General features: G+C 45.8%; 1 protein-coding gene across 1 annotated transcript in view; it reads right to left on the bottom strand.

The window, feature by feature from the left end:
• Window positions 1-6,950: 6,950 nt before the first annotated feature.
• VDR (vitamin D receptor) overlaps window positions 6,951-19,225 on the bottom strand; it is a 55,699-nt gene continuing 43,424 nt past the window's right edge. The window contains exons 7-10 of the mRNA XM_037847280.1: window positions 18,194-18,365; window positions 11,473-11,624; window positions 11,174-11,290; window positions 6,951-10,251 (exon numbers count right to left, since the gene is read on the bottom strand). Coding sequence (XP_037703208.1) covers window positions 9,992-10,251; window positions 11,174-11,290; window positions 11,473-11,624; window positions 18,194-18,365 — 701 coding nt within the window. The 3' untranslated portion in view covers window positions 6,951-9,991. The remainder of the gene's footprint in view (window positions 10,252-11,173; window positions 11,291-11,472; window positions 11,625-18,193; window positions 18,366-19,225) is intronic.

Raw genomic sequence — 19,225 nt, 5'->3', positions numbered from 1 at the left:
TTAAAAGGATTATACACTAGGACTAAGTGGAATTTATCCCAATAATGCAAGGGTGGCTCAACAGGAAAACTTCGAATGATATAATACATGACCCTGATAGAATGAAGGAAAAAAACTCACAAAATCCAGTACTCTTTCTTAATAAAAACATTCAGAAAACTAGGAATAGAAGGAAACTTCTCAACATGATAAAAGGCATATGGCAGATTATGTACCCCAGAGAAAAACATGTTCTTAATCTTAACCCATCTTCCCACAGATGTGGACCCATTGTAAATATGATCTCTTGAAGATGTTAGTTTAGGTAAGGTATGGTTAACTGACTCAGGATGAGTCTTGATACTATTACAGGATGCCTTATAAGGAGAAAAGCCATGGGGAGAAGCCAGAAGCCAGAAGTTAGTGGGAACCTGGAAGAGAATAAAGAGGACATCACCACGTGACAGGAAAGCCAAGGAACCCAAAGATTGACAGCCAGCCAGCCTGCTACTGACCCTGGGAGGGAACAAGTCTTCCAGCCTTTGAAACAATGAGACAATAAATTCCCATTGTTTATGCCAACCTATTGTGTGGTATTTGTCATGGAAGCCTGGAAACTAAGACAGGCTACATACAAAAAACTCACAGCTAACATCACTCAACAGTGAAAGACAGAAAGCTTTCCCTCTAAGATCAGGAACAGACAAGGATACCCACTTTCACTACTGCTATTCAACATTGTACTGGAAATCTAGCCAGAGCAATTAGGCAAGAAAATAAATAAATAAATAAAAGGCACCCAAATGGGAAAGGAAGAAGCCAAACTATCACTATTTGCAGATGACATGATCCTATATATGGGAAATCCCAAAGAATTTACAGTAATGCTACTAGAGCCAATAAATGAATTTGGCAAAGTGGCAGGGTACCAGATCAACACACAAAAATCAGTGGTGTTTCTATACAATGACCAATCCTAAAAGGAAATAAAGAAAACAGTTTCATTTACAAAAGCAACAAAACAATACAGGAGTAAATCTAACCTAGCATGTAAAGGACTTGTACACAGAAAACTACAAAGCATTACTGAAAGAAATTAAAGAAGACCTAAATAAATGGAAAGATATCCCATGGTCATGGATTGAAAGACAATATCATTAAGATGTCAGTGCTTACCCAAAGTGATTTACAGATTTAATGCCATGCCAATCAAAATTCCAATAGCCTTCTTTGCAGAAATGGAAAAGCTAATCACCAAATTCATATGGATGGACAACAGGCCTGTGCCAATTTGAATGTATTATGTCCCCCCAAATGCCATTATCTTTGATTTAATCTTGTGTGGGCAGACCTATCAATGTTGATTAGATTGTAATTCTTTGAGTGCCCCACCCAACCATGGGTAATGACTCTGATTGGATAATTTCCATGGAGGTGTTACCCCACCCATTCAGGGTGGGTCTAAATTAAATTACTGGAGCCATATAAATGAGCTGACAAACAGAAGGAACTCAGTGCAGCTGAGAGTGACATTTTGAAGAGGAGCTGCAGCCAAGAGGGACACTTTGAAGAATGCACTGGAACTGAGAGAGGAGCTTCAGCTTACAGAGACATTTTGGAGCTGGCCTTTGAAAGCAGACTTTTGCTTCAGAGAAGCTAAGAGAGGACAAACACCCCAAGAGCAACTAAGAGTGACATTTGTGAGGAGCTGAAGCCTAGAGAGGAACGTCCTGGGAGAAAGCCATTTTGAAACCAGAACTAGGAGCAGACGCCAGCCACATGCCTTCCCAGCTAACAGAGGTTTTCCGGACACCATCGGCCATCCTCCAGTGAAGGTACCCGATTGTTGATGCGTTACCTTGGACACTTTATGGCCTTAAGACTGTGACTTTGTAACCAAATAACCTCCCTTTTATAAAAGCCAATCCATCTCTGGTGTTTTGTGTTCCTGCAGCATTAGCAAACTAGAACAGGGCCCCGAATAGCCAAAAACGTTGTGAAAAAGAAGAATGATGTTGGAGGACTCATACTTCCTGATTTCAAAACTTATTACTAAAGCTAGAGTAATCAAAACAATGTGATACCAGCACAAGGATAGACACACAAACCAATGGAATAGAATTGAGAGTTTGGAAATGAACCCTAGTATCTACGGCCAACTGATTTTTGAGAGGGGTGTCAAATCCACTCAATGGGGAAAGAATAACAAATGGTGGTGGGAAAACTGGATATCCATATGCAAAAGAATGAAAGAGGATCCCTACCCCACATTATATACAAAAATTAATTCAAAATGGATCAGTGCCTTAAATACAAAACTCTTAGAAGAAAACATAGGAAAATATCTTCAGGACCTTGTATTAGGCAATGGATTCTCAGACTTCACACAAAAAGCTTGAGCAATAAAAGAAAAATTAGATAAATTGGACATCAAAATTGAAAACTTTTTGTGCGTCAAAGGACATTATCAATAAAGTGAAAAGACAACCTACATAATGGGAGAAAATATTGGGAAACTACATATCTGATAAGGGTTTAACATCCAGAATATATAAAGAACTCCTAGAACTCAACATTAAAAAGGATAAACAACTAAAAAAAATGGGCAAAACTTGAATAGACATTTCTCCAAAGAAGATATACAATTGGCCAATAAGCACATGAAAAGATGTGCAATATCATTAGCCACTAAGAAATTGCAAATCAAAACCATAAAGAGATACCATCTCATTCTCACTGATGGCTATTATTTTAAAAATGAATAATAACAAGCATTGGTGAGGATGCAGACAAATAGGAACCTTTATACATCATTGGTAGAAATGCAAAATGGTGCAGTCCCCGTGGAAAACAATTTGGTGGTTTCTCAGAGTGTTAAATTTAGAATTACCATATAACTCGGCAATCCCATTCCTGTGTATGTACTCAAAAGAATTGAAATTGGGGACTTGAACAGATACTTGTTCATAGCGGCATTATTCACAATAGCCAAAAGGTGGAATTAACTCAAGCGTTCATCAAGAGGTAAACAGATGAACAAAATGTAGTGTATACATACAATGGAATATCATTCAGCCGTAAAAAGGAATAAAATTCTGGTACATGCTACAACATGGATGAGCCTTGAAGTCATCATGTTGAGTGAAAAAAGCCAGAGATAAAAGGACAGATATTATTTGATTGCCCTCATCTGAAATAGCCACAATAAGCAAATTCAGAGATGGAAAGTAGGGTATAGATTATTGGGGCAGATGGGAGGGTGAATGGGGAATTAATGCATAATGGGTGTAGGGTTTCTGTTTGGGAGGATGGAAAAATTTTGGTAATGTTTGGTGGTGTTGATAGTACAACATTTGAAATGTGATTAATGTCACTAAATTGGATGCTTAGAAGTAGGTGAGATGGGAAATTTTATGTTCTATATATGTAACCACAATTTTAAAAAGAGAGAAACTAAGGAGACAAAGACAATTAAATGTAATACATGCTCTGGATTGGATCTAATAATGGAGGAAGAATGCCCAGAGGACAATTTGGGGATAATTGAAAAAATTGGAATATAGACTGTGTATGCCTTACATCAATGTTAAATTTCTTGAACTTGTAACTGTACCTAATGTCATTACATGGAAGTGTTAAGTGGTAAGGAGCAGGACATATGCAACCTACTCTCAAATGTTTAAAAATTTGATAGATAGATAAATAGATAGGTAGGTAGATAGAATGATATACAAATGTCACAAAATGGTAAAGGTTGGTAAATCTGGGTGTCTGGGTGAGGGGTATTTTGGAGTTTTCTGTATTGTTTTTGTATTAGTTTTGCAACTTTCCTGTAAGTTTGCAATTACTTAAAAATAAAAAGTTTAAAAAAAACCCCAACCATTAAGTCATACAGGTAACAAAGTCACACAGTTGGACTGAAACTCATGCAGTTTATGGCACTGTTATACTTTGCAACTTCTGCTTGTACTGCTTTGTAATCGCCTGTTTGTAGGCATGTCTTCTCCCATTGGACTGTGAGTTTTGGGGGGGCAGTGACTATTTAATTCTGTGCGTAGAAACATGGGAAGGACTGCATGACCAGGTGGGGCCCTGGAGGGATCCTGGGGCCTCCCTCACTCCCAGCATGGAAGGTGCTCAGAGACTCCAGGCACAAGATTTCAGCCGCAGGAAGCCCTTGGCTGAGGTATGAGAAACGTCAGAGGCAGCTGGAAAGCCAGGGAGCAGATCCCTATTCATCCTGGCCACCTCTGGAATGAGGAGAGGTAAACCACTCCGGGTGCCCTCAGTAGCAGGGACTTGGGGCCTTGTGGGACCTCATTCAGCATTACAGAGGTAGAGAAAGGGAACCAGGAGGCAACATGGAGACCAGAGAGGAAGAGAGAGGCCAAGCAGTTAGGGCAAGCCTATTCCTGGAGAGCAGTGGCACCACCTAGTGGTCACACTTAAGATGACTTCAAAAAGTATCACCAGATAATCCAGAGCAGGGAGGAGGCTGGGAACACCCTTCTCAGGGAGTATGGCTGTCCCTATCCCTACAGCCAAAGGGAAGGGCCTGGGAGCCATCCAGGTCTTTCCTAAGGCAGAGCTTCCCACTCCAAAAGGTCAGGCTGGTTGTACAAAATGTAAAGAAAACACACCCCAGCCCGACCTGTCCTTGGCTGAGCAGAGCTGCCTAGTTCAAGGCTGCACTCTCTGGGGACAGCCTGCATCCAATGACTGGTCAACATGGGGATATAAAAGCCCAGCTCCCTTGACCCGACTTGGGCAACCAGAAGAGCCAGCCCAGCTTCAGATCTCCCCATCCTGGTTATTTGAGACCTATTTGTGGGCTGCACTGCAGCGCAATTTCTCTCTCTGCTTGCTTGCTTTCCTCCCTTCCATTAAAGTTGGCAATCCTGAGAGCACTCCCTAATAAATTCCCTGCACCCCAATCTATCTTTCGGAGTAGACTTCCCTGGAACCCTATCCTGTATATTTCACATCCAAATGCAGAGATTCAGAGCAGCAGCCTGGAATAGTGCTCCCTGGGATCCCCTGCCAGCCCTCCCAGCTCCATACCCTGCTGTACTTCTTGGTCACTTAGAGCACAGTCCCCTCCAGTAGCCTAAGAGGCCCCTTGCCCACAATGAGCACTAGCTGTCAGCGTGGTGAGGCACCTCCTTTCATTCTGGGTGCACCACATGCCTCTCATCTTGCTTAACACCTTCAGGGCCAAGGGGCAGGCAGTCTCCACCCTGCATGGACAGCCTCTAAGGAGCCTCAATAGAAGCTAGAGAAACTGACCTGAGGGTTCCAGACCCCCTCCTCCCCCCCACCCCCCGAGACAGGCCCAGTCTGATTGCCCCTGGACTGAAGGAATCCGTGTTTGAAGGCACACCAGTGACCAATGTATGCCAAATGAAGCGCTAAGCCTACCAACCCCACACCTGAAAGGTACTTTTCCTTTGTGATTCTTTTGAAGAGCAGATCTGTTCACAGTAGTCCAGGTGCAGCATAACTTGCTGTAAAGGGAGGATGTTCCCTATAGATCTTTTATATGATGTCAGTTTTGCAACTCTTCGGCCCAACAGATCAATGCAGACATAATGGGCCAGCATCTTCAGGCAGTCATCCACAACTGGAAATGGGTAAGGAAGCACTGTGTGGTCTGCCACTGTCCAACAGAATCTGGGATGAGGAAACGCTTTGTATCTGCATAGTGCTATCCAGCAGCCATAGGGTTACTGCACACATGAAGGCTGGCTAGGGCGGCTGAAGAGCTAAATTTTTATTTCTATTTAATTCTGATTAACTTAAATTTAAATAGTCCTATGTGGCTAGTGGTTACCTTATTGAACAGCACAGCTGTAGAACCAAAGCTTGAAATATGTAAACTTGTAATCACCTTATCCCAACTATAAGACCTTCCTGAAGGCCATTCATTCCTCTCAGCTTGCTCAGAAAAAGTATATAATAATACACAACCTTGGAGGTTTTGTGTTCCTCCAGATCATCTATAAAAATGCCAAATAAGATTCTCCTAACAGTTTTTAAGGACTCCTTTTTTTTTACAATTCTTTAGCCAGAGACATGTTCATTTATCCAGCTATCGATTTCCTTTCTCTAAGATCATTCATTTTTCGTGACAAAATAGCCCTCAAGCCCATCCCCAATTCTTCCTCTCCCTCTCCCATCCCATCCCACAGTGATAAGTTTTAGACCTTGGTTTGAAATCTTTTCAGATGCTTTTGAAAAATCAAATCCACGGGTTCCCAGGCCTACTTATCCTAAATAAACATATTGCTTGGGCATGATTTTCCTTGGTAAATATCGCTAAGCTGTGTCATTGGTTGGTTATTTTTGTTGGCTGTTTAGCAATGCTGTCTTTTACTGTAAATTCCACTTCCTTGGGAAACGTAGGGGGAGGGGTGCATCAGCCAAACTCCAAGGGGCCTGCTAGAAATCCTGTTTATGCATTTTGTGCATTAGAATCATTTGCAATTCTCCAACCCTGAGCACAGCAGCCATTTTTAATGCAACACATACATTTTTGCCAAGAGTTGCTGGTTTTATCCTTGAGGTGCTCAGGTAAGCACCATGCTTGGTTTGACCCAACACAATTGACTGAACACTTCTGAGGGCAGAGCACTGCTTGATCCATCTCCTCCAATTTTCCCATCGCAGGGCCCACTGGAGGAATGGAAACCTCCCCGTATCCTCTTTAGTAGAGAGCTGGCAAGACTGTCCATCATTTGCCAAGCCCCTCAGTTCAGTAGGAAGCAGTATAATATAGCAGTTAATGTATGGCTTCTGGAGCCAGCTGCCAAGGGTTCAAATCCCATCGCTTTCACTTAGCACTTGTGTTGCTTTGGGCAAGTTATCCCCTCTGCTGAATGCGGATAGTAATGATAGTCCATATCTTATAGTGTCCTTAGAAGGACCAAGCCAGTCGGTTTGCATCAAGCATTTATTTACAGGAATTCTTGCAACCAGGGAAGTACTGTTTAAGTATGAGCCATTTTTATCACCATAATCAAAACTTTCTTCATTTTTTATTTGAAAAATGTCTGGCATACTTTTTTTCCTCTTTGGAAATGACTCAGGAGGCACTATTTAAAGACTTCTTTTGTTGCTTTATTTCCCACTTTCACCAAATCTGTAGTACTTTCCAGCCTCCCCAGTTGGCCACTCTTGGCTTCTCCTACTTGCTTCTAGTTAGACAGCAGGAGGACTTTTTGTCTCCCAGAATCTTGGTTATTTGGCATTGTGGTGCATACTTCCCTGGGCTTCCAATAATATATTTTAAATGTCTTAGATTTATAAATGTCTGTCTTCACATGATCTCATTCTAAAACAGAATAAATGATAACATTTTCCTCCACTTCAGCTCCCATGAAACCTCACTTTCCCCACTTCTCTTTTCCTCCCAGTTCCTAGACTTCCCTTTGGGGGTGGCCTGGGTTACCATGGGATCCAGGGCTGAGTAACTGATATTTTTGGTGTGTCCATGTGAGTTTCCTAGAGAAGCTAGGGCCAGAGGGAGAGCTGGGAAGGTGAAGACATTACAAAGACAGATGCACTTTATTGACAAGGACAGCATTATACAGGGCTGAGGCAGAGACCCCATCAGGCAAGGGCCACGGAGGTTAGGGGGATGGAGGGCCAATTCACATTGAGACACAGGCTGAGGGGTCTCCTCCTCCTCCTGATGGGTCACAGGGGTTACAACGCAGGGAAGGAAGAAAGGGGTCCTGGATCTAGACTTGCTCTGTCTAAAATCCAGGGATTCCCCCAAGGAACTGCATCTGCCATCAGGGGAATGGAGAACGGGCCTAAGCTGAAGCATGGTGTAGTGGAAAGAGCACTGGACCGTGAGTCCAAAGTCTGGGTCCAGTCCTGGCACTACTTCTAACTCGTTATATGAACTTAGGTCAGTTACATCCTCCTCTAAAAGTCCATTTTCTTTAACAAGTGGATTGAACTAGTTTATCTATTTTCAAGCTTTTCCTTCCACTAAATAGCAAGCTGGACCAATGTGTTCTGCTGCTAAAATCAAATAGCAAGGGTCTCTCCCTAATTTGTAAAATAATAACAATAAAAATAATTAATGTATAGAATTTTACAATGTAAGATTCCCCCCTATAAATATCTCTTAATCATTGGTGCCTGCTACCCTCTATATTAGAATGTAGTACAAAAAGAAGTCTGGAAAAAGCCCTCATATCTAATGCATTTAAGATTAAGTCATATATATGGTATTCTGCAATAAGGAATGTGGCTGCCAGATGTTCCTCCATCTGCAGACTTCTGAGAAACACCTGGCCAGGTGGGCACCAAAGGCTCTTCCAGGGTTAAGTCTGGGTCTTACTGGGGTTTTCAGGGCTCAACAGACACAGATGAAGGGGCCATCCTCTGGTAGCTTGGGCAGCCGTGTTCCCACTGACAATAACTCCCTGCTGATGCATCAGATGTGGCTGTGCTTACCAAACTCCAGTCGCCATCGGAAGGACCCTCTACGACTGCGTGTGGAAGAACCCCCTTCTGCACTGGTCCCACTCTTCTGTGACTCACCCTCACCAAGAAATCTCACCCCAGAGTAAACCAACCGAGATTTCCCACCGCCTGGGCCGGCTCAGCTGCAGAGGAGAACATCACATCTGAAGTTATGTACACCACCCTGCCCTGCCTCACGGGTCTCTTTTGACTTTTAGGAAATGGTGGAGTGAGAAAAAGAAGGGAACCAGCCCTCCGTCAGTCTGCCCTCCATGCTTTCCCTGACCAGGCACTAGAGGCAACCGTCTCTCCCTCCATCCACACCTTGAGGAGTTCGGGGCAGTAGCTCGTGGTTCTCCCGGGTGAAGAGCAGTCTTGGAACTATACCTAGGCACGTAGGGAGGGCATGACTTGGGCTGCTGGGGGCTGAAAGTTCTTCTCCTCCACCCCAACCAGCAACTCTTGGTCACTGTGGGAGGGCTCTGGAGGCTGTGGCAAGCTCTCTCTCTCCTGGCTGGGGGAGGTAAGGCACTGGGGGGTGAGGGGGGACAATGATGCTGGGTACTGTTCTACCTGGGGCAACTCAGTCCTGCCCCATGGACTGCTGGAGGGAGAGAGCTCCACCACAGCCAGCCTCCTAGATACCAGGCCACAGAGCCACGGGCTCAGTGACGGACTCTTCGCCATCCACTGCTCTTCTGTGTGGCTCGGTTTATCTACTCCCCACTGCCCAGACCATACTTTCTTCCCTCCTTGGGCCCCTCAGCAAGCGGGTTCTGGGCCAGGTGGTGGGGAGAAGGCCTGACTCGGTGAGGTACTGCCAGGAGAATAGTGGGGCTTACCACGCAATGGGTGAATGTAGAGCTGAAAGGTGGGCAAGTACCCTTTGGCCAGCAGAGGTGGATGAGGGGGTAGTCATGACCTCGGTCACCTGTTTTTGGTCATCCTTGGCTGTGAGTGTCCTTGACTGGCCAGGAGAGGGAAAGCAGAGGAAGGAGGCCCCATCGTGGCACGTGGCTCTGGTACGGAACAGCACAGGTGGTTGCAAGACGGGGTGGAGGCGGATGGGTGCTGCAGGCCGGTTACCTATCATGAGTGGGGCAGGTGGGGAGGGATCCCCACCAGACTTTCGACATGGGGGGCCTGGAGTGGGGAGAGGTACAGGTATCTCTGTCCCTGAGGAATGGTTCCTCGGCTCTAGCTGGCAGCCGCTCCTGGAGAGGCAGAGGCATCTGGGGCTGAGCCCCACCTTTCGGCCTCTGCCCTCTGCTCCCACTTGAGTTTCTTCATCATATAAACAGCAATTTCTCGTGACCGAGGTCTCCAGGGACTGGGTGCAGTCTGTGGCCAGCAGGAAAGTGGGTCCTGGTGTTCAGGTTGGGCAGGAGAGAGGATGGGCCGGACAGGGAAGGGAGACGGAGAGGACAGGCTGAGCTCCCCAGGGGATGGGAAGGGCTACTGGGCAGCAGCCAGCCCGGGCCGGGCCCAGGGCCACCGAGGAGCAGCCCCGCCCCGGCGCCACCACAGGCTGCCCTCATCAGGAGATCTCATTGCCAAACACCTCGAGCACGAGGGGCGTGAGCTTCATGCTACACTCAGGCTGGAAGGAGAGGCAGCGGTACTGCTTGGAGTGCTCCTCGTTGAGGCTGCGCAGGTCAGCGAGCTTCTGGATCATCTTGGCGTAGAGCAAGTGGCTGCCTGGGGGTGGGTGGTGGCAGCGGATGTAGGTCTGCAGCGTGTTGGACAGGCGGTCCTGGATGGCCTCTATCAGCGCAGCGTCCTGCACCCCAGGCCGGTCTGTGGGTGCAGGGAACAGGTGGGAGGTGTCACGGGAGCTCTGAGCTGGCCCCATCACTGCCCGGTCTCCCCACCATGTCTCTGCCCACACAGACCCCTAACCCTCCTGGGCACATGCACACACACACACACACACACACACATACCTTTCCCCTTCTGATAGCTGCCCACTTGTGACACCACTGCCCCACCTAAGCCCCGTGATGACTTCCCACTACATTTAGGATGAAGTCCCAAATCATTCCTTGGATCCATCTGGCCCTGTCCACACATCGTTTCTCTCCCTCTATGTCCTGGTCCTGCCGCCAGCATCCTCGTGTGCCAGGCTCCCAGGTGTCACACTTGCATTCCCTTGGCCTGGGACTCAGTTCTTTTTCTTTGCCTGCCTTATTGATCCTCAAGTAACAACTTAAAAGGTCTTCCTCAGAGGCCCTTCCTGAACATTTCCTACCTCCATGCCCCAGACTTCATCAGGTTCCTGCCTGTTATACCCTCTTATAGTATCACATGCTTCTTTATTTTTCAAAATCGCATCATATTAGGAATCTTGTTTGCTGCTGAATTCCTATGCCCAGCACCGTGCCTGGAGTCTGGTAGATGCTCGGTAAATTGTGTCCGAGTGTATGAGTGAGTGCGGGGTGGACGCTGGCTGGGTGGGGGAAGGGAGCCATGTCCATCCTTTTGCAGAGGCCTTGCTCAGCCCTCACCCAAAACACTGTCCAGTCCAAGGCAAGGCTGCCCCCTTTGGGTCTCACCACTGATATAACATCCCCAGGACCATAATAACCTCCTCCCCAGCCTTCTCTCTCTCTTCAACACCCAAACAGGTATAAGAGGTCAAGGGTCAAAGAAGACTGCCTCCAAAATCAGTCAGGGAAACTGTCTAGAGCCATCTGTTAAATCCCACTGCCAGGCCCGGTACCTGGGGAGACAATGCAGATGGCCATGAGCAGGACGTGCTCCTCCTCATGCAAGTTCAGCTTCTTCAGCCCCACCTGGAACTTGATGAGGGGCTCAATCAGCTCCAGGCTGTGTCCAGCTGTGAGAGACAGCGGCCAGATGCTGTGGGCGGAACTGAGGAGAACCCCACCCATCCCACCTCAACCCCAGCTGGGCCTGACCCTTGCCCTTCTCTCCCTGTTGTTGCCTTGCCCCCTCTGACATGCAGGCAGGGAGCCAGAGTCCAGGAGCTGGAGAGGGTGGGGCAGAGACCAGACGCACCTTTGGCCACATCATCAATTTGGTACTTGTAGTCCGGGCTGCCGCAGGTCCAGGACATGTCGTCCATGGTGAAGGACTGGTTGGAGCGCAACATGATGACCTCGATGGCACTAGACTTCAGCAGCACAATCTGGTCATCAGAGGTAAGATCTCTGCCAGGAAAGGCAGGGAGGAGCTCAGGTTACTGGCTAAGATTTTCAAATCACACAAATCAGTTCAGCATTTTGACAGGTATACACCTGCCAGGTGACCAGCTGTGCCTTGGGTTCTCCACTGAGGAGCCTGCAGCCTGGTTGGAAAGGACAAGACTGTCCCTGGAAGGAGAACAACCCAAGACTGTGATTGTGTGCCAAGGCAGGATATGAAGGAGTTCAGCTACTAAGACAAGGAGCCCCAGTGACTTGTTGGGGTCTCCCAGACCTCGTGGTAAGAGCTGTTAGGGATAGGATGATAGAGGCTGAGGAAGCTCCTGGCTTCATGGCATGAATGATGGCCTACAAATGGTATGACCAGAGTCATCTTCAATGACTCCCACCCTTTCATTTTCCTCACCCTCCTCCTGCTCTGGTCCCTCCCAGTAGTAAGGTGTGCCAGTTTGAATGTATTATGTCCCCCAGAAAAAGCCATGTTCTTTGATGCAATCTTGTGAGGCAGACGTTTTAGTGCTATTAGATTGGAATCCTTTGAGTGTTTCCATGGAGATGTGACCCACCCAACCGTAGGTGACAACTCTGATGAGATAATTTCCAGGGAGGTGTGGCCCCACCCATTCAGGGTGGGCCTTGATTACTGGAGCAGTATATAAGCTCAGACAGAAGGAACGAGCTTGCTATAGCCAAGAGAGACACTTTGAAGAAAGCACAGGAGCTGCAGATGAGAGACATTTTGAAGACGGCTGTTGAAAACAGATTCTTGCTCCAGAGAAGCTAAGAGAGGACAAATGCCCCAAGAGCAACTGAGAGTGACATTTTGAAGAGGAGCTGCAGCCTAGAAAGGAACGTCCTGGGAGAAAGCCATTTTGAAACCAGGACTTGGAGCAGACGCCAGCCATTTGCCTTCCCAGCTAACAGAGGTTTTCTGGACACCATTGGCCATCCTCCAGTGAAGGTACCCAATTGTTGATGTGTTACCTTGGAAACTTTATGGCCTTAAGACTGTAATTGTGTAACCAAATAAACCCCCTTTATAAAAGCCGATCCATTTCTGGTGTTTTGCATTCCAGCAGCATTAGCAAACTAGAACATAAGGTGTGGTCAACTCTGTCTCCGGAACATCTCTCAAGCCTTTGACATCATTCCCACCCCAGCCCCTTGGTTCAGAGTTTCATCATCTCTCACAACAGCCTCCTGACCAGACAGACTCCTGGACTCAAATCTCTCCGGCTTCATCCATGTTTCTTATTCCACAGGGAAATGTCACTTTCATACTCAGAAATCCTCACTATCTCACCATCACCCCAGTGCCTTCAAACCATCTTTCTAGCTTCCTTTCCCAATGCAGACACCACTGACCCTACATTTTAGCACCACTGGCTATCCTACATTCAGATGTGGTGTGTTCTCACTCCACTATTCCTTTGAATATGAGACAGCTCCAGCCTGGAGTGCCCTTTTCTAACGCTCCATCTCATCTTTCTGGTCCTAGGTGGTCCAATGTGGTCTCCTTTGGAGTTCCCCCCTCCTGATTGTCTTTGGCACAACTAGAACCTTTCCTTTATGACCCACTGCACATTACTTGTGATTTTATTTTGCCCTTTTCCCTTCAGCTCTGTTCTTTATATGCTTGTCTCTTGATGCTGAACTGTAAGCTCCTTGAGGGCCAGTACCCTCAAGTTAGTGTTGCCCACACACTGGTCATTGAGCCCTGTGCACAACAAGAGGATCGATAAGTATGTGCTGCTTGAGTCAGGGGCCACAGATTAGTTTTATTACTGTGAGTTGCCAGCTGGGCTTGTCTGAACAATGGCAAGGAAAAAGCAGGGTTCCTAGACCAACTCGCTTCCAGTTTTCCCTCCCTTTCTCTTGCTGACAGTATGTTTCCTCCTCGATATCCCATAGAGAGGCTGTCATCCTCTCTGTGCCTGCACTATGATATGTAAAAAGGTGAGAACTCTCAGCAGCAAACTTTTGCTGAAGAGAATTCTCTATCAGCAGGTGATAGGTGACAGGGAATGAGAAGACTTGCCTGACCAGGATGGTTGGCAAAGGGTCTGCATTGGAAAAACAAAATCAAAATGCTAGAGTTGGAAGGACCCTCTTAGAGACAATGTGGTCCAATTTCCTTCTTCAGCTCTCCTGAGACAGATGGCTCATATGTGGCCTCTGCAGAATTCTCCCAGTGCTAGGGAGCTCATGGCCTCTAGATGCAGCTTTGAGGTTGTTAGAGAGTTCCTGAGTTAAAAGCCTCTTCTATTGATAGATTAGATCACTATTGATCTAATTAGTGATAAAAGCTGACTAAGACACAGTCCTTGGCCTGAAGGGATTCGGTATCTGATGGAAGAGATAGGTAAACAATTGCTGCAAAGAGATAAGAGCTCTAACACAGCCCTATTAATATTAATTAATATTGATATAATTTTATCAATATTGCTATCTCACAGTGATAGATTTCATCTGTTTCTTTAGTTCTGTCCCCTCAAGGAACACAGAACCAGACTTCTCCCTTAGTCACAGGCTATCCCTTTAACCATTTAAAGAAAGCTACTGTGTCCCCTTGAGTCTTCTCCAGGACAGACAGTCCTCAAGACTTGGTGTCTAGATGTCTCACCATCCTTGTCCCTTTTCTCTAGATGCCTGATGCACATTTTAAAAATATAAACAAACACCCCCTCCCCATTTTGGTTTTCAATTATACAAGTAAAATATGTTCATTGTTAAATTTTGGGAAAATGCAGAAAAATATAAAAATATAAAATATAAAAATATGAAAATAAAAAATTGCTCATAACTACAGATAACATTTTGGTGTGTATCCTTCCTATCTTTTTTCTATGCACATCTTTCTTCTTTACATACTTGAGTTTAAACTAATTCTGCATCCCACTTCCTCCAGCACTAAAAATTATTTATCCCAGTTCTTAGTGGGTTGCATTATGTTACTTCATATCCATATGCTGTAAGTTATTTGATCAGTCTGCCATTTGCCTAGTTTTGGACATTTTTGTTGTTTCTAATTTTTGCTACTCTAAATAATTCTGTGAGGAATATCTTTATATAGAACCCTTTGTTCAATGCCCCACTCCAAATGTGACTAGTACAACTATATGTATTCAACTGACTAATAAATATTGAAGTAAATAGATCAGTTTGTGTGGAAAAAAAAAAAAAAAAAAAAAGAAGAAGCATGACCAGAAGCAAACAAACATTCCATGAATGTTTTGGCCAGAAAAGATGTCAGTGCTTACTGCTTACTGTGATCCAGACGTGCTACTTCTACAAAAGCAAACCTAAATGACCCTAAATTACCCGCACATAGCCTGGAAATAGAGGGACTTTCTCAGTGCAGTTCACAGCCAGGACTTGGGGCACTGGTGGGGTGAGGGGAGAGGGGGAGTTGAGGGGAAACCAATAAGAGGCTCTGTTCTTGCTCCAAGTACCTGCTCAGGCCTGTGCCTCCTGGACCTGTGCAATATTTACACCCCAGCAGTCATCACACCTGCGGCCACTTCTGAGCTCCAGAGGTGTGCTCTGGAAATGCGTTGCTATCTGTCTCGTCCAACACCGCCTCCCGCCTCCAAATTCCCTCAGGCAGAGTCCAGCCCCTCCTCTCCTGTATTCCCAAGGTGCCTCCAGCAGCCCTGTGTTAGAGCTCTTATCTCTCTGCAGCAATTGTTTACCTGTCTCTCCCATCAGATACTGAATCCCTGCAGGCCAGGGACTGTGTCCTAGTCAACTTTTATCACTAAGAGTTTATATAAGAAAGCTATTTGTTGCGTGGATGAATGAATGAATGTGGAGGAAAGGGTAATGGACAAGGGAAACACTATGACCCCCGGGCCTTTTGCAGTCATGGGAATGGAAATGATGGTGATAGAAGGCATTTAGCTCTATGGCTGGGCTCCAACAGATCTGGCCTGGTCCCTCCCTTGGCTGTGAAGCCTGGGAGTCCGTGGTTCTCGGATCCAAGGCTGCTCCTGGCCATTTAGATGCTGCTACTGACACCAACTCTGCGATACATTCCTTTTGCAGCTCTGCAAAGGGCAGAGGTTTGTGAGGTGCAAACTGAGAGGCTGAGGGAATGAGGTGGGAGGAGGGAGCAGGGCCAAGGCAACACCGCAGGGCATTTTACGCCCAGTACCGCCCAGTACAGCTCCACCCCACTTTGGTCCCACACCCTCAATGGAGTCTCATCCTGCCCCTTCCCCACTCACCCACACAAAAGTCACATCCCGCCTCCCCACACCCTCCACCCCCGCCTACAGGCAACAAGATCAAAGCCATCAGGGACGCAGCCACTGTTCTTTCACTTCTGGGAAAAACAGAACCCCTAAGCATGGAAACCAGTAAAGCCAGAGAGCAGCTGGCCTTGCCCAGCCTGGGCCCATGGAAGCTGGGCTCTAGTGCCAGTTCAGGCTCGGCATCACCGCCGAGCTCTCGCCAAGGCCTGCTCCATTTTTATGGAAAAGCATTCCATTCTGGGACTTCTCAAATCATGCTCAAGAGAGAGAAGCCAACCCAAGAACGTTTGGGATGGAGCTCACAGATTTGGTATCAGTAGCTAGGCATCTCCAGGACCTGCTCATATATAACTCACTTTGGTCAGGACTGAAGAGCTCGACAAAGGAACGTTAGAGAAAATAAAGGGGAAAGGTAGGGAGTAGACATTAGCTTAGCTTTGGGGAGAGAAATTGAGGGGAGGTAGTGCTATGTGAGTCAGGGTATATGGTGGTGGTGGGGTTTAGGGATGCAGCGCAAGGTCAGAGGAGAAAAACAAGGGCCTGGGTTATTTAGTAGAGGGGCAGCACCGTGGTAACTGTTTCAATGAGTGACTGATAGGATGGTGTTCCCCCACTTAGAAATGCCAAAACTTAGCATCTGAAGACGGTCTCAGGGGTCATCTCCTCCAACTCCCCACCAGAGCAGGGACGGGAAACTCTGCACAGATGAGTACTGCTCCTTGGAATTAGGATGGAAGCCAGTTGCTACAGTGTCCACATTGGTGCCTTGAAGTGTTTTTTTTTTTCTCCAGCTGTTTACACAAAACAGGAGTTTGGAATACATGGAGTTTGCAAACAGAAATGTGGAGAATGGAGGCGGGAGTTGGAACTTGTGCTAAACGGAATGTGTTGTCAGTTCCAAGGAAAGGCTCTGGAGGGTAAATCCCAGGCCTGGTGCCACGCTGGGCTCACAGGAGACACTCAGTCGCTTGTTCCTGCCTGACTGCCAGAGTGGCCTTACCCGTTTTGCTGCAACTGAAACAGGCGATGTAGTAAGGGTGTTTTAACAATGCTTGATGTTTTTCTCTTCTTCAGTGTTCACATTAATTTCAGGGAAAGAGCATTAGAGTTCCTGATATTTGCATTGGTGGGGGGCATAAAATGACACAGAGTAGACACAAACTGCTAAGTGCTGGACTGATTGAATTACCATCATCTAAGTGGAAATGCAACAATTTAGACAGTAACTGATGGCTTCCCTCTGCATCAGAGAGATCCACAAAATCACACCTGGCACTTCATATTAGTTCCTGTCCACAACTGGCCAACATGAAATCATTTCCCAGCTCCCCAGTATCCCAGCCCTAAATCTGAACATCAGATTCTAGGGGATCGTTTGTCCTCTCCTGCTACAACTACAGCTATTGCTACTGCTTGAGATGATAATATTGCTGATATTGATTTATTTCTTTCTCTTTCTCAACTACATTGTGTATATGTTTTCTGGCAAAGTACCAAAAGAAATTTTGAAAGAACAAGAATATATACGTAAATATAGATATCACTAAACCCCTACATATCTACTAAAAACATCAACACTATATTGTTTTAAGAATATCTAACACTATATGAATATTTAAGTATAAGTACTATACCTGCCACTATTATCAAAACAATAAAACATTTGTTGTAAACTACACCACATACTGGACCCATGGATGAATCTGTAATAGAGGATATCACTCCAGTAGAACTCTCTATATGTCTATATTTTGGGACAAAGGTCTCAGCATGGTCAGGAAATGGTCTTTTATATAAATTTGGGTGAAGGGGGCCCCAGTCACATGTGCTAGTAAACCTGCCTCCCTCTGGGATTCCTAGATTATTTTCCAAAGCTCAATACCCAACCCTTTATCCTCTCTATCACCTCATTCTGGTCTCAGAACTGGGGTGGGGGTTTAATGTAGATTTCATTTAAAGGGATAGCATGAGGATTAGCCCCAAGCCAGCTGGAGCGGACACGGCAGTGAACTCAGGGTTCTAGGCCTGGATCTGACATTCTGACTTCAACACTAGAAAATGACCCTGGCCAGCCTTTGAACCTCTCTGGGCTTTCATACATCATCCAGAAAGTATAGGAGGTGGACTAGGTCTCCAGTGTTGACCTGCAGGGTAATGCTGGACTGGACACTCCTGGAGCATTTCCTAAATTACAGATTCCTTAGAAGGTCTGGGGTAGGACTGGAGTCTCTGTTTGGGGGAAGCAGTGGATAGGTAATCTTCAAGTTTTCTTCTAGCCCAGCCTAGGATTCTGCTCAACCAGATGTCACAGAAGCTTCTTACTTAAATCCTGGGATCATCTTGGCAAAGCCGATGACCTTTTGGATGCTGTAACTGACCAGGTCAGCCAGGTGGGGCAGCATAGAGAGCTGGGACAGGTCCAGAGTCACAGAAGTGTCATCAGAGTCGTCTTCGTTCAGATCCAGATTGGAGAAGCCAGCTGTCTCCATTAGGTCTGGGGGAAGGACAAAGAAAGAGAAGGAACTATTAAAGGCTACTTGGGCTGGGCATCCCCTGCTCCCTGGTGGCAGGGTCAGCCACGATCCCACAGTGACCGTGTCTTCCTAGAGGGCCACTCTTCAGCCTCAAGCTACTCTTTGGGACTCTTCCTGTTTCTTCTTTTAATGGTTTTGGGACAGTAAAATCAAGAAGCCAGAGAAAAGACTTCCTCATGTGGTGATTTCAGTCCAGCTTTAAAGACCCCATGTTATTCAGAATGACCTCAAATCAAAAATGAATATGGGACCAATCGACACATGGAAAAAATGTTCAACCTCACTAGTGACCAGAAAAATGCAAAGGAGACATCTACATTTTTCACCTATGAAACTAGAAATATGTTTAAATATGTTGATATCCGTATTCGTAAAGCTAGGCAATCTGATGCAGTGCTGAGTTTTAAAGAAGGAACAAATTTGTGCTAGTGATCTAGAAAGCTATTTGACGATGGGGGTCAAAGTCTACAATTACACATACTCTTCAACCAGTGATACCACTTACAAGAATCCATCGTAAGGAAAAAAGTTGGCATGAGTGCAACTATTTAGCTACAAGCTAAAACTTTGCTTCTGAAAAGTTGGGAAGCAATCTAGAAATCTAATGATCGGGGATTTAGAAATGGTTTGTACATTCATTCCTACCTTGGAATACTATGCAGATATTAAAAATGATACTCTAGATATATAACAATTGACAAGGAAATATGATGCAATAGACTAATAAGGGAAAAAAGCAAGTTACCAGACTATGTATAGCACAATTCCATTTTTGAATATACAAATGTGTTGAAAACAGACAGGAAAGAATGTTAACAGT

This window comes from Choloepus didactylus, chromosome 8, assembly GCF_015220235.1.
Source record: "Choloepus didactylus isolate mChoDid1 chromosome 8, mChoDid1.pri, whole genome shotgun sequence".
Lineage (NCBI taxonomy): Eukaryota > Metazoa > Chordata > Mammalia > Pilosa > Megalonychidae > Choloepus > Choloepus didactylus.
Note: the sequence above shows the minus strand (reverse complement) of the source record. Positions and strands in the feature narration are given on the sequence as shown.